Below are 18585 nucleotides of genomic sequence, written 5' to 3' on the forward strand. Positions count from 1 at the left end.
TTGGAAATTTCAATACATTCATCAAAACATTAACTGAATTTATACTCTAGAAATTTCAAAACTTTCATCAACTTGAAGTCTTTACAGTGTAAAGTTCACACCAAACCCAGACTCAAATTTTTCTCAAAGGTTTTAATAAAGACGATTTAAGATACACCGAATTCCCAGAGAAATTTCTCTAGATATCAGTGCCGCCATGAAGAAACTAAATCACAAATATAACAATGACAAAGAAATTCATTTTTCAGGCCTACTTGTGATGCACTATCCTGAGCACAACAAACACGTGATCTGCATGTACTTTAGATCATGCATGTGATATTAAATGAAAACATGACCTACAGACTATCGTGACCTATAACACCTTTGCAGCTTTGTGAGCTTTTGGGAATAAAAAAAAAATGTATTGAAATGAAAACAATGAGACGTAATCAAGCACAAAAGTATATTTATTTATCTCTCAACATACAGTCTGTGATAAGAGTGCAGCAGGATAGGGTGGGGTAATGCAGTGGGACATACAGCAGGCAAAAAGCAATCCCACCACTTTAAATACAAGCCGTGGACAATCTGCAACATATTCACCAGGGGGCGCTGTTGTCGATATCGATAGGAGCAGTGAGAAAAGCAGCTGGGACTTCTCTGCCCCTCCTCCTGTGAGCATTTCAGCCCTCAGTTTTCTGCATCCAAATGAATATGCCAGGATTAGTTACTGCCTCCTCTGCTCTCTGCGAGTTCAGCAGCGAAGGAGGTGGAACGAAACATACCAGATACGAGTGACAGAGAACAGAAATCTCTTACTACTGGAAGTATTTCACCAAAGCAGAAGACTCTGCATAATATCCTATAAAAGTCCAATTCAAACCGAATTGATGGAATAATATACATCAAAAGCAACCCCTCCTCCACCGCCACCCTTACCCCGAGGCAGTCGAACAAATTTACAAATACAAACGACAAAAAAACTGTACATTTCACAGCTTGGCAGGATTGGGGTGCTGAAATCTTTCAAATGTGTTGTGTAGACATGACGTTTTACACTGTAGGAGCTCGACTGTTTATCTTTGCCTTGTGGAACATGAAAAGTTTGCCATGCTTGTCAGTGGTTTAAAAAAAGTACAGGTGGGTGACGCCCACTTTATATACAGTGTAGGAACTCTTCAACACAGAATAAAGAGAGACCATATGTTGTGCAAATCTCCCACATCAAGTATCATTTGAATATTACTGGAAACAAAAAGAGGATGTCATTAAATGCCGTCTGGGAAATCAACACGTCCAAATTTCAACAAGGCAATAACACTGCTTGGAGGTGGTTTCATATTTGAGGAGTCTCATCCTAAGTACCATCATGTGTGAACAGAAGTAGACAGTGGGATCACCTTGTCAGATGATAGCAGCATTACAAAAAAGGAAATAAATAAAATTAATTAGTCATTGCAAAGATTTATTTTTTATTTTTTTTTATATATAAAGTGTACGCTGAGTAACAACCAAAGTTTTAAGAACATTTATCAGTAGTGAATTCAGAATTTGCTTTGTGGTTTGTGATTTTTATACTATACTGGGTAATATCTGCTGCTGTGGGTGGTTTGTGGCGTAGTTTAACTTTTCAGCTTGCTCCTGTCGCACAAAGAGGTAAGGCTTGTGGCAAGGCCACGATCAAAGCTTTGTGGAGGGGTAAAATTGCACTTTTTGAGCCTCAACGCTTCACATTAATTGCTACATTCTTACCAGAACACTACCAGAGGCATATACTGTAGAAAGAACTATGTACAGTATGTATGGCTCTGAACACCGCCGTTTTCCTCCGCACACAAGGCTACAACACCGCCAGCTCTCGTGCTGCCCAACGCTTCGGCTGTCCTATCAAAAAAAGGAGGCTGTGTCCAACTGAACCATTCGACCTGAATGAGTGGATTTTGGCTGCTGGCGTTTTTTTTTTTTTTTCCTTCCCTCATCAGTCACACGTCAACCATTTGTTTCTGCAAGGCATCGGTACATCTCACCACTATGGCATTCCATCTGTCACAGGGGTGGGAAAGTAAACAAGAGTTAAAACATAACTTTATTATTTAAATAAAGAGAATGTACTGTGTTAATAGTGCAGTTCTACAAGGGCATTCATATGTAAACCAAAGAAAAATTGTCTGAAATGCATTTAAAAACCAAAAAAATAACTGCACTCAAAGCTACTGTCAAATGAAATTTTAAAAAAGGAAAAAAAATATAAATCAATGTTCAAGGCACTACATTCCTTCACATATTTCCATCATAAATACTGTCCTCTTAAGTTTATCGCACGCCACTGGTATTTGGATTCCAATGTAGTGTTTAAAGTGTACGTAACACAGAAAGGCAAAAAGCAATGTGAAAACCGCAGTAACACAGGAGAAAGTTAAATATGCTTTTGTGACCACAGATAAAATGTCTTGTATGGCTAAGTTCAGTCAAGACCAAAACCAGAAAGCATTAGATTTTCAGACATACCTCACATGTACTGTACAGTATACACATATATCTACAGGCACGCACGCACGCACACACAAACACACACGCACGCACGCACACACACGTGTTGTAAAAGGAATTTCAACACTTGCGCCATGTTATTTACAAGACCAGACTATGTACATGTGTGACTCTGGTGAATAGAGCAGAGAGAAGCTGAACTGTCTTGCTAAGACACAGTCTCACACACACACACACACACATACACACACGTACACACAGTCACACACACTAACACAACAGATCAGGTAGTCCTCGTGGTTTTTGGACAGGGGCCATTCTCAGGATTGTGCATGACCACAGGGTAACCTTGGATCCCAGGATTTGCCATTGTGGAATAGGGCATCATCCTTGCGGTGCCCAGCAGGCCGATGGGAACCACGGACCCGACGGGGCTCGGCATGGTGGGCCACTGCTGGGCATACAGAGGACTGGGGACCCTCCGTCCGTAGGAGCCTGCAGGCACGAGGTAACCAGGAGCCAGCCCTGCAGAGGAGCTTGGAGCGAGAGTCGCAGGCATCGCGGGGCCCAGAGCAGCCGTCAGCGGGCAGGAGAGAGGCAGATGGAACTTGCTGCGGTCAAGAGGACGTTTCATCTGAAACAGATGATATATTGTTAAAAATAGTGCCAAGACTGAGACGCATCCAAAACTTCCCCTCTGAAATGCATCATGAGGCCGATCTGTCTCCGGGTACGTTCACATGGATCCTGATAAGATAAGTTCAAAGGCCACAAGAGAACAAAAAATGGTCTATGTAAATAATTCAATCTGTATAACAGGCTGAATTAGGCTTATATTTCAGTGGTAATGAAGGGGTGGGTTGAACCTTTACATAAGCTGATTGAGAAACAAAATGCACTGATTAAAACAAAGCAAAACGGATTGCTTTTTAGCCGTATGGCTCATGCACATAATTTCGAAATGTAAGCAGAAGAAGCGTGTTTTTTAATTACCATCATCTGTTGAGTCTTAGTGGTTTTCAAACACTCGATTATAATGATCAACTGGAAAAGTGGATTAGGGATGTATACATTAAGCAATTCAACAAAATGAAAAAAGGACAACAAATTTCATGTAAAATGTTCTCCTGAGACACACAAACAAGCATCGATAATGTTCCTTCATGGAAACTGTTTAATGAGAATTTTCCAGAATATGTTTTGGTCACATTGAGAAACTAACTGGATTATCTGATTTTCTAAAAAAAAAAATAATTAAAAAAAAAAAAAAAAAATTGGTCATTGCTGCTCTGGAATGAATGAACACATTATTCTCTGGATTCAGACTCACAAATGTCCAACGATGATGTTACGTGATATCAATTCTGCACTTTGTTTTTTTTCCATTTCCAAAATCCTGATTTCTTAAAAACGAAACATAAAATGGCCCCGGGATGATTTTGTTTTGAGTATTTTCTTTCTAAATTTTCTTTCAGTTCGCTAAGACAAGAACAAAAACCAAGTAGGGCACACAGTGTAACAAATCACGAATAAACGCCTGTGGTAGCTGAGTAACATTGATCTTATTCTTCTCTCTGCTATTATGATAATTAGACTGAATCACATCCAACAGATCGAGCAGAAACCAGCAGCGCCTCCTCGCACATCTTTTGCATGTTTTCAGTGCAGTACCTCACGTGCTCCCATGGGTGGCGCTGTGTGCTGCAGGCCCTGCTGGTGCCTCTGCTGTTTCATCTGGTTCAGGGAGAGTCGCGGCGGGTTGGCCGCCGCTATGGTCTCCTTGGTCCAGTCGTCGACCAGCTTGTGGAGGTCGTCGGTGAACGTGCCTCTCTTGTTGTTGCTGTTGTTGGTCTGGACCTGAGCGAGCCGCGTGATCGGCTGAGGAGGCGGCGAGGAGGTGGCCGCGTTGAGGGTCTGCGTCTGACCGGAGGCCGTTTGAGATGTGGGGTTGAGAGAAGACCCTGAGAAGACACGCGCACGTGTCAGAGGCACGGTCCGTCCACACCGTTAAAAACAGAAATAACCTCGTCAAACCAGTTGACTGCTGTATGGCAGATTGAACAACAATTTGGACAAAATAGACCCGTAATGTCATCATCATGAAAGCCTTTTAGCAGTCTTCATGATTCTGGTGAGTAAATGTGTTTAAGTTGTGACACATTTTGCCAGCATAGCAGCCAAAGGATTAGAAGACACAGATTTTTTTGTAACGTGTAATTACGAAACAATGATAATGTCTGATGTGCAAGCAATGACAATTTTCTGCCGTCAAGACATAAAGGCACACTGCCATGCAAGACGAAAAAAAAAAGAAAAAAATCAACTCAAAAATCCATAAAGTACCCACGTTTTCAACAGAGATTCAAGTGTCAGAACAATGCAGAGAAAAACAGGATACACACAAACACGACTAACGTAGTGAGGACAGAGGAAGGAGGACAGAGAGTAGGAAAGTAAATGAGATAGTTACTACTACTGCGCTCTTTGCCTAGACATAGTCGTTTCAGAGTGGACCCTATAAGAAGGTAAAACAGCACAAGACAGAAACAGTTAGGCCAGGACACACTGCACACCACAGAGTATGTGGACAAGCTGCTTCAAAAGCACATTCAGCTATCAAAACGATCAGGGAGAGAGAGAGGAAGAGAGGAAGAGGAAGAGGGAAGACAAGGGGATTAAAGGTGAGGAGGGCTGGAGAGAAAGAAACTAGGTGTTCTCTGAAGTGAGGGACTGAGTGACGGGGTGGAGAGTGAGCCTCTGCTTTGGCTTCAGGTGTTACATGTTCCTTTCTGCTGGTGTATTTATGCCATTCAGGACCATTTCTATTTGGACTGAACATACAGAAAGCATTGTTGATGGTCCTGAGTTGGACAGAAGTGTCCGGTCAAATGCAGATATAATTGTAATCAGATCTGCCAACATGGAGAAGATGGTCATTTGGTATTTGTTAATACTGTGAGTTTAAAATAAAAAAAAGGGGGTCTCTTAGTTGGTGAGGCTAGATTAAAACAAGAAAAGTGTGTTATCTAAGAAAAGAAGGCTGAAGCCTAGATTAAAAAAAAAGAAGACATCCCTTAGTCGATGTGAGAAAGCCTGTAAAACAAACTAAAATAGGTAAAACTTGAACAAAATTGAAAGAGCACAGAAACAATAGCTGGAACCCATCAAGAGTCCGCGCTCGTAAAAAAAACAAAAACAAAAACAAACAGAACCATGCAGGTAACTCAGGAGAGGTGAACAAAGTAAAGAAAGGAGAAATATTGATGATACAGCCCTTCGTACGGCGGAGCAAGTCTCCATCAGTGCCCTGCCTGGCGCCTGCACCATGCACGTCTTCTCCATCCAAACATGAGGGACAGAGCGAGCGAGCGAGCGAGCGAGCTCTCCTCTACCAAAGCAAAGGGCCCTGCCTACGGGGGGAGGGTTGGGTGGGGGTGGGGGTGAGGGGGGTGTCTCCGTGTTAGTGCACATAGGAGTGCAAACTTGGGCAAAGTGCCTTGACTTGGGAGATGTTACACAATCAAAACTAAGAGTGGATGGAAACAGAAATAAATAGGGTCACACGCTTGTTAAAAAAAAAGACAGACTTGTGTTGTTTAAGGTCTGACCTCAGGCCCATGTTTGGACAGGACTAGCCATTCACAAGCCTCACTGTGCTTGTAGGGTCTGTTTTTAAAGCCAGAAGCGCTGCACAAAGCGAGGAGGGGCAAGGAGGGCAAAGCTCCCACAAATTAATGGTTATGAATGCAGCTGCAGCTCTGCAAGTTGTGGATGATGGCCAGAGGAAAGTCTGTGTACGGAGAAGGACGTGTTCAACCAGAGTGTTAAAGGTCACACACAGACGGACGAGAGGAAGCACAGTCCGGAAATGTTTCCCGTTTTGTATTTCTATCTAAGGTCATTCTGAATTTAATAAAACACGGTTGATCATTTTGTGCTGCAAATACTCATCTAATCAACAAACACTGAAGTGTCTATGAAAGACTGGTAAAGTGGCCATTTTTACTTTAGAGTAGTGCAAGATGGAAAACACTCTTCAAGTTGAAATTAAATTTAGTTCGATTAAAAATGTAACTTAAAAAGTTCAGCAGAAATGTGATTGAGACAACTCCCGCACAAGAAAGTACAAGTGTGAAGATGCAGATATTTGACTAAAAAACAAAGAGCTAATGAAATGAGTGGTGTTTTTACATTTCAGCTGTGTACAGATTAGTGCACTCCCAGCCACGATGTTCTCCACTATAGCTTCATTTTTGTATTTTCTGTACTGTTTTAACCGTTTCTCTCTTGCTTATACTGATTTTCAAGTAATTTTATTGTTCCATCAATGTTTTAGTTGAATGCATTTCCAAGTTTGGTTAAAGACCTTATCTTTAACTGCTGCTCCCTTCAGCAGAGGATTAAAGTTAGACGGTTTTATTTTCCACACATAAAAAAAACTTTGAGAAGACTTCATAACAATAATTACCTAAAGGAAATGTCACAGTCAAAGGAGTAATTAGTTGCTCCAGTTCATCAGCAAACAGAAGAAAATACAATAAAAACAGCCAGTTGAAAAGTGACTGGTTGTTAATATTAAAAATAAAGACAAACAAATGTTTGTTTATTTAATTAGAGGAAGTTGTTTACAGAGTTCTTTTGAGAGAAGTGACAAACTGATAAGTATCAGCATCTGTCTTTAAATGCCACAAAAAAGTATTTCTAAATACCTCAACAGTAGCAACACATTAAGTTGCTCATAGGCTAAAGCAAGTGTCAAAGAATGACCAGAATTAAAAGAAATAAACGTTTTCCGACTGTGCAAACCTTTCATCTTGATTCTGTGTGCCTTGATTGATGTGATTTTCTTTTTTAAACTTCATATACAGATCACATGTGTGTGTGTGATGGAAATCCTCTGGCGGTCAGAAAAAGAAAGGAAAACTAAAAACAGAACACAAGCCTCAAGGTTGTTGAGAGGGGGGGTAGTGGGAGTGGTTGGAGTAGAAAATGGGTGATAGATGTCAGATGACAAGACCCGAGAGAAGGGTTAACTAAAATATCCAACATAGAGAGAAAAATATGGCTGATAGATAAGAGAAAGGATGGCTAAATAAAGAGGAGATGGAAATGAGTGAGGGGAAATAGAAAAGAACAAATACAAACAGATGGACAGAGACACAGGTCCACTGAGGAATCTAGTGCGTGGTTTGCTACTAGATTTATAGGTGACTCTCTCTGACGTTTGGTGGTAAACCGTCCAGCCTGTAAAAATGAATATAAGAGGGAAGAAGAGAAGAAACAAGAGAGATGCTTTGTAAAAGTGCACAGAGACTGGGATGAGAAACCCCACCAATAAAAGCACCAGAAAAAGGACAGTGAGAAGGAATTTGATATGAAGGATCCCCCTACATTGTCCGATGGTGAATGAAAAACTACTACAAATAAATTTTATGAAGGCATAAATTACATTTGGTGACGGAGAAATCTGATATTAAAAACGGCTTTCAGATGGATGTATTGTGGAGAGGTGATGAATGGACCCATGACGGCACATTCATTACACAGAAAAGCTTTTTCTGTGTTTATGCCATAAGTTGGATTATTTTTCTACGTAACACCTATTTGATTGAATAGAAAAAAAAAGTGTGAAACCAGCCTGTTACACAAAACCTTGAAGGTTACGGAGGCTGGTTTCATGAGAATGACTTTGACCAAGTGTAACAAAAGAATTCAGAGAGAAATCCACATTCAGTCTCCACAATAAGCTGCAGAGCTGCTGACCTTCTTATGCTGAACTCACTTTGTGAAGACCTTCGTAATACAACTGTACTAGAGAGAAAATCCGATGTACGATCAAGAAATTTAAACATTAACACTATAAAAGAAACAATGCAGTAGTTCCAAAAGCAGCGCCTTTTTTGGGGGGAAATTAAGGATATAAAGATATTTTGGATACTGCATTTGAAAATAAAATCAAAACAAGCCTGGTGCTACAATCTTTATGCAGTAGTAGTCCATTAAAGATTTATCATCTTTTTAAACTGCTGGACATGGCAGATTCACTGAAGACTATTTTATGTTTGGAGTTCTTGGCATGCACTTCGCATTACCTCAGTGGTTTTTACCCCCGCCGCTACATAATTCTAACGACTTAAGCTTCTAAAACCAAATTTACAATGTGTGTACAATGTAAACATGTCTATAAATAGGTTAATAATTCATTCATTGGAAAACAGTTGATTTTCTGAGCTACGTGTTATCTTGATCGGCTCAGAAACTCCTAAACGGTGTATCTGACACACAGAATGACAGGACACAGTCTACATGTAAAGCACAAGAGGCGTCGTTTTGCTTATTCCAACAAACTGTACCAATGGAGCAAAGCACATTTACTAACCTGAAGGTCTACTACTGTTATAACGTTAATATATGTAGTGTTTGAAACGTCTCTGCAGGAGTTACATGAATAAATGGATGTAGTTGTCAAGACATCAATAACTGAAAGCATTTATACAGTTCTCAAGATATTTTTGTGGATTCTACGTCCCATCCACGCAGACATACTGTCACGCACATAAACATATGTGTACCTTGGCCATTGCCAGCCTGGTGAGCCGTTCCGTCACCATGCAGCCCAGCGTAGATGTTGTCGGAGGAGAAGGAGCCCTTCAGGGAGCAGGGCTGCTGGGTGTGGACCTGCTCCGGGACGGCGCCGCTCTGATTGCTGGAGCTGGAGCTGCCGCTGGAGTGAGGAGAGCCATCTGACAGAAGTGAGCTCTTGGCCGGAGAGCCAGATGAACTGGCGGTGCTTTCACCTTTAAGTAAAAAATAAATAAATAAAACAATCCGAGTGTGAGTCAGAGTGAATCACTATGAATCACACACTCCTACTGTTTTCTTGACATCTTGCCATTCCTGCGCTGTTCACAGACAAAATGGGCGCTGGCGACTACAGAAGTTCTCTCTTCTTGCACATAACCCACTTGTCACCCCACCACCCACCCACACACCTTTCCTCTCCACATTGCTGGTGTTGAGATTGTTCCGGAGCTGCTGCACCATGGGATTGAGCAGTTTTCCAGGTTTCAGCTTGTGCTTGCTGGTCCTGCGCCTGCGGCCGGTTGGCGGTGCAGCGTGGAGGAGGCTGACGTTCGGGGGCAAAGCTTTACCCAGCTCCTTATACAAGTGTTCAATTTCACTCCTCTGGAACGCCTGCAGCTCTGAGATCTCCTTCATGTGTCTGATGAGAGGTTTCACAGGGAGACAACAGGAATAAATTAGCTTGGACCATTTGAGAGGAAACAGAGCTGTGAGCCTTTTTAAATCACAAATTACTGTATATATATTATGAAAATGCATCCAACAGGCTGTGTTACGCATCTTTGCGGCTCTGCTTTCATGCAAATGTGTGGCTTTACTTTTCTCTCAGTTTCTGGAGCTCTTTCTTCATATCTGCATCCTCGAACTCGGAGTCATTGTCGCTGCTGATGTAGGACGAGTGGGGGTGTCCCGCAGCAGGTGGAGTGTGACCGTTCATGGCCACTGGCTGCCGGCCCGGTGAATCAGAGCTCTGCTCGCTTTTGCTCCGCCCGGAACGCCGCAGAAAGGCGACGGCTCTCTTCATGAGGTCGCTTCCGCTGTGCTCCGACAGCGCGTGAGCGGGTGGAGCGTGGTGAGCAGGAGGAGCCACGCTGCTGCTTTCTTCATCTGCCGAATCGGAGTAAACGTGCGGCGGCTGGTGATTGTGGTGACGGGTCGTGGCGTCCATCGTCTGGGCCCGGGGGATGTGGCGCGGGGTGATGTCGGGACTGGACGTCGGGGTCGGCTGATAGAAGTTTGGTGGGGCGGAGTAACGGTGACTGTGGAGTTTGGATATTCCTGCGTCGTCGGGCGGCGCTGGGGACGCGGACACAGCCGCACTGCCGCTTTCCCTCCTGTCCCTGCACTGCGTCTGGCTGTGAGAACCTCCAGAACCACTAGAGGGCGCTGGGGAATTGCAGCTGCTGCAGCTGGTCTTGCTTTTCTCCAAACGACTAATGACATCCGGTGGAGTTGGGACGATCTGGAGGGATAAGAAAACCCAGTTAACGTTCAAGCACAATGCAAACTAATGCAATGTTTGAGCAACAAACTGGAAGCAGGACAAATGAAAGCAAAAATCATAACAGACAATATAATACAATTCCAGTTGTTCAAATGACATTTATAGTGAACAGATTTGCTCATTATTAGGTTTAAAAGTGGATTCTTACTTGAAAGCGGCTTTTGGAGCTGCATGAAGTGGAGCTTGCAGACACATCTCTTCGCTTCAAGACCTTGTTTGTAGCTGAACAAGCCAGAAGAGGAATTCTTTCTAAACGCTTTTGACAATGCAGTAATGATGCGATGTAGATATTAAATAAATAATGTCACCTACCTGCAACTGCAGAGTCACTCAGCGCACCCACACTATCCAGGCGCTCAGGAATCTGAGGCTAGCAGACCAAAAAAAAAAAAAAAAGAAGAGTACGTGTGTGGGAGGCTGCAGTCATTTGAATGGTGATAAGTGGTAAACCATTGCATACGCTACAGCCTCTGCTGACCTCGGTTTTGTGTGAATGAGTCAGATCATGAAGTGTTTTTAGTAGCATGCACACACACACAGGAGGAGGAGGAGGTCAGGATGAATTATCGCAGGGAGGCAGTAATTTAGTTACCCGGCTATCTCTCTAAACACAGCATTGGCCTCTTTACAGCCAATACTTAAATCGATAGCGCAGCACAAGGAAATGATTCAGTGATGATGCCATTACCATAGTGCATAACCAGTGTCTGAATTTTTTTATGCAGAGTGAACATTACCAGTGGTTCTCCTTTCTTTGTGTGCGCTCCCTCCGAGCTCTGGCCGTCTGACACCGGCGGGGAGCTGACTCCTTCCGTGCTGGAGGCCTGGGGGTCGGCGGTGGTGTTGCTGGGCTGGGAGGGACCGTGCTCCTGATACAACAGGTTTCTCAACTTTTCATCCAGAGTTTTGATCGTCCTGTCGACAAACTCCACCCTGCGTGGCCCCTCGCCGTCCGACTCTCCCGGGCCTCCGCCCTGCTGCTGGCCCGAGGAGCCCTGGGAGCTCTGATGCGCTGGACTCTGCGGCTGTGAAGTCACCGTCCCAGGCTGCATGGGTGTGGCGTACGGCTGCTGCAGCACCACAGACTGATGGGAGGCCAGCTGAGAGGGAAGTTCCCCGGTAGGGCTGAGTTTCTGATTCGACTGATTAGTTTGAGATGAGGCCAAACCACCGGCTCCTCCTTTATCAATGGTGCTCACGTCCAGAGAGACAGGTGGCACAATAGCGCAGCAGGGCATGTCTGACACCATGGAGACGGCAGAAATGCAGGGTTCTTCCACAGGAAGGGCGTTGTGATGGCCGAGTCCGCCAGCAGCAGGAGAATGTTTAGCCACAGACGGCTGGGTCTGCTGGACCAGGCCTTTTCCACTGGCTTGTTCTGGAGGTTGTACCGAGGTCTGAGCGGCGGTGGGAAGAGAAGAGGAGGAGTTCTGGGAGGATGAAGATGTGACCGGAGTAGTCGTAGCAGCTGCGCTACCGGTCGGTCTGACTGATGACGAGGCGGACTTTTCAGACTCTGGTGAAACGAAAAGATCAGAGGTAATTATGAGGTGAACAGATTGTCAGTTGAGCAGCAAAGGCCTTGAAGAAGAGGAGCTCGGTCTTGCGGGTGCCAGAGTGTTACATCACAGCTCGTCTTTCCCTATCAGGCTCTGTCAGCTGAAGTAGAAATCCTGCCTTTCATTTCTGCCTGGAACCACCGCAGTAGCATGCTTACATAACTGACCTCAGCGGCTGAACCATGCAGACGCACACGCTCATGCATGTGCGCCATCTTCAGTAACAACAGCAGCAAATGAGACAATCGAGTTCGCTCAGCAGAGAATCAGCAGTGGCTGCCATTAAGACTACTTCCTCATGAAACACTTTTTCCCTCATTAGGCAGGAAAACTAAAGACAAAAGAAATAATAGCACTCAGTATTCCTGAGTGAGCTGCATACCCTGGGCCGTAGAGGTGTGCGATGTTGTGGTCTCTTTGTCTAGCGCTGGTGTCTCAGCCACAGGGCAGATGATAAACCAGCGCTTTCCAGTATGGAGGACTACAGAGAACAGAGACAGAAAAACCCATTTATTGTAATCTATTTTAAAAGTAACACACAGCAGAAGATCCAAGGGCAATGACGGACCATTCTAAAGTGATCCAAAACCAAGAATAACACATTTTTAAAGTTTAATGTAAAGTTATCTTATTACCAGTGTTGTGCCATAGTGCAATTGAAAGGATGCAAATTGGGGAAGTGGGGGCTGCATTGAGGTTTTCCTGATATAATCATAACTTACCATTTTGTTGGTACACCAGCTGTGGTGTGCTCGGTGCAGAGGCCTTCAAAGAAAAGAGAAAGGTGACTACACACAGGAATTTTTAAAAAGGCAATAAAAAGTTTTCCCCGACCACCTAAATAGTTGAAACTCGGAAATAAATTCAGTTAGATCAAGATGTCACATCAGCAGGACTTGTAGTTTTGGCGGCTTCTGTTGGCAGCGTCGCATGCAAAGTCATTTTGCGAGTGCTGTCAGGATGATGAATCCGCGGCAGAGGCCCTGGCAGACAGATTGCACCATTTCGACTCTAAACTGTCAACAGCTTCTTTCTCACCTCTGTTCCCAAAGTGTCGGCTCCGTCGCTGGGTTTGGGGCTGTGTCCTTGGTCCGAGTTCCTCTCGCCCTCGGTGTCCTCACTCAGCATGTCCTCGGCTTTGTCCACGATGTCTTTCAGCTGTTCAATGAAAACCTCTTTCTCCAGAGGCAAAATGAAATCATTCTCCACCTTGAGAGAAGAAAAGAGGAGAAGACAGATCTTTAAGGTTTGACCTGAACAATCAGGATTTGTAATAGAGCACAACACAAGAATGTGTTTGTGATGGAGAATGCAAAAAATCTCATATCTTCTTTTCATATAGTACTGAGTTTTAGGCTAGGGGCATGGAGTAACAGCAGGAGATGAAGCAGCATTAGGTGTGTGAACACTTTTTTGCCATCAATGCAGCCTTAAAACAAACTCTGTGCCAGTTTCCTCAAAAGCTGCGTTGAGAAAAACTTGACCAGAAGTTGTTTTAACCAACGAAGCACAGATTGTTTATGGGTGTAGGATGATTCAGATCCTTGTGCCCTTTCATGTAAACCCAGACAGACTCGATTGTGTTAAGATCAGAACACTTGGCTGCATCTGCTTCAAAATATACTCAGAGCCAATCAGATGCTGTCCTGCTGGTAGTACATGATGGATAAGTAGCATTATAATAAACCAGACAAACTTTGGTGCAGGACTTTAATTGAAGTCAAGATAAAAAAAAAAATGCTTCTTTCAAATTCTGCGATACTGACAAACCAATGGCTGCTTCTGTTTTAATGGAATTAAGATTGATTTGACATTTTGTTATACAAGATAATCTATTATTGTTAGTTTTTAACACAATTATTAATTGGGTCACTTGGAGATATCATACATAACAAATATCAGTAACTTTGTATTCTTCTATAAATACACCATAAATTGGTTTAAAGATGTTGGAAGCACAAAGAGCCAGAAAAAAAAAAAAAAAGATTTTAGTGAATACATGAGCATTTGAAGCATGAATATATCCGCTCACTGTAGAAGTGTAGACTAATTTATCAATGACTTTGCCTCCATCACACGTACCATGTAGGTAGCAATCTCTTCTGGCGCATCTCCGTCAAGGTCAAATTTAAAAGTGACCATTTTATGGTTATGAGTTTCCAGCTGGCACTCCACCATCTTGTCACCGGTGTTACACACCTGCAACAGGAATCAACACATTATATACCCTGTTGTATGTTTTAAAATGCTTGTTTTTCCTTGTACAATGTGTGTGCATTTTGTTAACCCACGTTTAACATGCTCAGCTTGGGCCTGCTGATCTTCTCCTGTCGAGAACGAGTTCGAGTCGACCGGCGGTGATGTTTACGGACTTTCCCTTCACCTTTGCCTCCGTGTGTCCCTTCGTAACCGTCACTCATCTCCTTTCCCGACGTGGCATCTGAATTGACACTGTTTTAGAGGGGAGATACAGTTATTCTGAATGAATGGGAAGTTCAGTTCACTCCATACTAAACAGAACACTGCCAGTGTGGTTTGAGACTATAATCAAAACGAATGAAAAAACAAACATTCCTATTCATAATCATTGACACCAATAATAGCAAATCCCTACTAAACGCAAGCAACTACCAAAATAACATTTAGCAGGTATGATTTGTGACATAATGACTAACAACAAAATAAAAGAAGCACAGTCTTGTAAATATAATTATTGTGTATTGGGAACGGGGAGAGAGTTATGGTCTTTAAATCCTCTGGTGTGAAGCTTACTGTGCAGGTTGCTGAGATGTCTGCAGATGACACTAAATGCCTTATGAGCTTAAAGCAGACATGGATTTGTGGATCATAAACTACTATTACCAAAACAATGAAACATGTTAAAGTCTGAACTCTGAGATGTACCAAACTGTGCACGGTGTGAACATGCAGGCCGCTCTTCATGGAGCAAGAGGTTCGTTTTAAGGAGCTGATGTGTGTTAAAATACATATGAGCACTTGTCAAGATTACACTGATGATAATGATCATAAAGTCACATGCAATACGTTTCTTCAAATACGATAAGTGAGATGAAACAAGTGAGTACCTGTCATAGCTTTGTCCTGCAGTGTGTTTCTCTGCAAACTGGTCCTGTATATAAACACACATCACACACAACCCCAGAGAGAAACGGTGAGATCAGATACATGGTTATTTTATTCTTATTTTACTGGTGTAGACTTGGTTTGTAAGTAATTTATGTTTAAGTAAAGTCTCAGCAGGCTGATTTCTTTGTTAAAAAATATGTACTGAGGAATTAAAGGGGCTTGTGAAGTTCATACCTCTGCGCTGGTCTCTGCCGGACCCTGAGCTGCAGCTCCTGAAGCAGAACTGAGTAGTTTCTGCTGAGTCAAACTGGAGCTGGCAGACCCCGACGAGGCTTTCTGAGAGTCAGAGGACTGCAGCACAGAATTTTGGCTTTGAATGTGACTCTGGAGCTGGACCGGTGGGGACTGTTGGCAGGAGCCAACATTGTCCAGCTGGGCAGCCTTAGTGGCCGGTCCCAAGTCTGTCCCGCTCTGAGCCGGTGCAGAGAAGACCGGAGGTTGTGTGAGTTGAACAGACTGAGTGCAGGGGAGACCATCAGGGTGGCTGACCTGGCCCTGCTGAGGAACCTGGTAAAAAGAAAAAATATATAATGAATACATAGCCATTCTCTAGAATTAAAGAGTCAAACAAGACTAAGAAAAACACCTTCAGCACAAACACTTTAACTCGTGTTCACACCTTACAGGTAAACATCTGTGCTCCACCACAACCGGCATAATTACCTGAATCAGAGGCTGACTGTTGCCATTTGCGGCAGTGTGTGTATTCAGACATGGGACAGTGTGTGTGTGCATGGGGGCTAATGTGGCGATAAAAGCAGGCTGTACAGGAGGAGCGTCGTATCGAGCACTGTGCTGCAGAGCAGCAGTGGACTGATGCTGCGGCGACGTTGGTTCCAACTGACCCGGCACGAGCGAGGGGGAAGGGATGAGGGACACCGGGACGGGGGAAACTAAAGCGTTTTCAATGTTCAGAGGGGACAGCGGGGAGACAGAGGGGGTGACGGGAACGGCTTGTCCGGGAGAAAGGAAGATGTGATTAAAAGAGGAAGATATCGAAGGGTGAGGAGCAGTGCAGGCGTGAGGGTAGGAGGAGGATTCACAGTCAGTCACAGCTGCCATCACCTGGACTGTGGGATATTGTGAAGGAAACTGAAGGGAAAAGATAAAAAGGACAGAAAGAAAGAAAGAAAGAAAAATCAATAGTCGAGAGAGAATAAAGAAAACACAGGAGGAAGTGCATCAAAACAAGTCTATTTGTTTTGGTCCGTAAATGTAAAGCAAGCTAGAAAAGCTGAGTGCTAAGGTGCACAGGAAATTGGAAACGGGGGAAAAAATAAGGAGCATTAGCAAATCGAGACATGAAAATATTCAGAACAGACGCGGCTGACAATACCTGGGACGGGTGTGATTGTGGGAGTGAGGCTGAAATCTGCAGAGGTTGTATTTGTTGTGGGACAGCAGTCTGAGTCACTGAGTGTTGGGGAGGATGTGAATGAGCTGACACACTGGAGGCTGACTGGTTAAGACTCTGTTCGTCTTGTCCAAGCTGTGAAATGGACTGACCAGCAGGGATACTCTGGAGAAACAAATAAAAAAAAAAAGAGAGAAAAAAAAAGAGGAAGTTCAGTGATGACCAGCACTGCATATTTCTCTCTACTCGGAAATCTGCATTTCCTGGCAATCACAATAGTTTACATTTTCCATCCTTTTAGAACATGAAAAATCAACACTTTTCAGCATACACAATAAGCTTTGTGATATAATACAGCGAGCCTGGAAGCGCTGTGGATTTAAGTGGCTAAAACCACTGTTTTTATTGGTACGTCCATGATCTCTCTGCTGGCTGATGTCCGAGGAAACTGTTGTTTATTGGGCTGTTTTCTGTTTTTACTGTAGAACACAGCCGTTTTCAATTCAGCCGTACCAAATCAAACCCAGGCACCAAACTATGAGCAACATCAGGCATAAATACAAAAGTAACCTATTTAAAACTCTTCCATTGCATCACATTGGTAGAGGTAAACCCAGTAAAAACAAAGCAATGGTCAGGTCAGAGGTGAGCGCTCTCTGTGAGCCACCTCACAATAATGTAAGTTTTGCAACAGCATTGAATCTCACCTGTGGGGTCAAATGTGCAGGCTGGCTCTGCTGAGAAGAGGCTGGGAGGCCCTGATGAGTCACTACCTGGTTACTTCCTTCATAATTCTGAGAGGGAGCAGCAGATTGTCCCAGCAGGTACTGGCTCTGACCTGAAGCTGTTTGCTGAAGGACTGACTGTGAATAACTCTGAGATGGAGCATCGTGTAAAGCTGCGGCAGAGTAACCCTGATGGTTTGCTGCCACCTGCACAGCTGAAGTTGGTGTTGAATGGGGATGAGACAGAGACGTATCCTGGCTGTGTTGTGGCATTGCTGTTTGAAGAGAGCTGTGGGTGGACTGTTGTGCCATTTGTTGGTGAATGGCGTGCGCCATTTCTTGGCCATGCTGCAGCTGCGGCTGAATAAATGCCTGCCCAGTGTTTTGCGAGTGTTGTATACTAGATTGAGTGTTTTGTGGTAAGGGCTGTTGGTGCTCTCGCTGAATGGATATTTGCTGACTGTAAAGTGCTGGTGTGGAGGAGCTCTGGCCAGGCTGCTGACTGGGCAAATTGACTGTGGCTTGGACCTGCTGCAGCGTGCTGGGAGCTTGTGCAGGCTGACACTGGATTGTGGCTACAGATGCAAGAGGGCAGCTTTGCGCCGGCTGTTGCATTGACAGGGTGGTTGCTCCAGTCTGTTGTGGTACTGATGCGGGATAACCCAGTGTAGATGGAGCCTGTTGAGTTGCAGCAGCAGAGTTCTGAGAGTTCTGGATGTGCAAGGGAAAAGTTGAAGCGCCTGCTGATGCGGCCTGCTGTTGTTGGGGACCTGGCGGTTGGTAGCTTTGCACGTGCTGCTGCAGCAGCGCTGACGTTCCAATACTTGCTGCAGCTTGCGACTGCTGCAGATTTGGAAGTGTGTAGCTAGAAGCACCGCCTGACTGCTGGATGTTCACTGAACACATGCTGGCTGGAGTTGGTGCAGAAGCGTTCAGCTGACCAGCATAAGGAGCAGCGGGGTAGCTGTGTCCGTGCTGGAGGTACTGTGGCTGTGTGTGCATTGCTGTGCTGGAAGAGGGCAAGCCCTGGGCAGACGGCTGATTCTGATGACCTGCAGAACTGGCCTGAGGACACAAAGAAGAAAATGAATGCACTTGCTGCCCTGCAAAAGGTTACAGTTAAGTCAGACCGGATGTAAATATAATGGGGAGGATGAGGGATAAAAATAAGTTAATGAAACATCTGTATCAACAGGGAGCAGGCGATGACAGCTGCGAGTTAAAATTAGGACAAAAGGGAGA

The 18585-nt window shown here is 44.1% G+C and overlaps 1 protein-coding gene across 2 annotated transcripts in view; it reads right to left on the reverse strand.

The window, feature by feature from the left end:
- Positions 1-430: 430 nt before the first annotated feature.
- Positions 431-18585, reverse strand: part of LOC115408069 (serine/threonine-protein kinase WNK2) — a 43218-nt gene continuing 25063 nt past the window's right edge. For both annotated transcript variants that reach the window (XM_030118660.1, XM_030118661.1), the window contains 20 exons: positions 17326-18408; positions 16601-16783; positions 15928-16356; positions 15439-15771; positions 15204-15247; positions 14409-14568; positions 14200-14316; positions 13156-13326; positions 12840-12882; positions 12500-12598; positions 11296-12074; positions 10871-10928; positions 10707-10780; positions 9873-10516; positions 9465-9694; positions 9045-9269; positions 7618-7716; positions 4943-4987; positions 4144-4433; positions 431-3106 (listed from right to left, as the gene is read on the reverse strand). In XM_030118660.1, coding sequence (XP_029974520.1) covers positions 2756-3106; positions 4144-4433; positions 4943-4987; positions 7618-7716; positions 9045-9269; positions 9465-9694; positions 9873-10516; positions 10707-10780; positions 10871-10928; positions 11296-12074; positions 12500-12598; positions 12840-12882; positions 13156-13326; positions 14200-14316; positions 14409-14568; positions 15204-15247; positions 15439-15771; positions 15928-16356; positions 16601-16783; positions 17326-18408 — 5457 coding nt within the window. In that variant the 3' untranslated portion in view covers positions 431-2755. The remainder of the gene's footprint in view (positions 3107-4143; positions 4434-4942; positions 4988-7617; positions 7717-9044; positions 9270-9464; positions 9695-9872; positions 10517-10706; positions 10781-10870; positions 10929-11295; positions 12075-12499; positions 12599-12839; positions 12883-13155; positions 13327-14199; positions 14317-14408; positions 14569-15203; positions 15248-15438; positions 15772-15927; positions 16357-16600; positions 16784-17325; positions 18409-18585) is intronic.

The sequence above is a fragment of the Salarias fasciatus genome, chromosome 20 (assembly GCF_902148845.1).
Source record: "Salarias fasciatus chromosome 20, fSalaFa1.1, whole genome shotgun sequence".
Lineage (NCBI taxonomy): Eukaryota > Metazoa > Chordata > Actinopteri > Blenniiformes > Blenniidae > Salarias > Salarias fasciatus.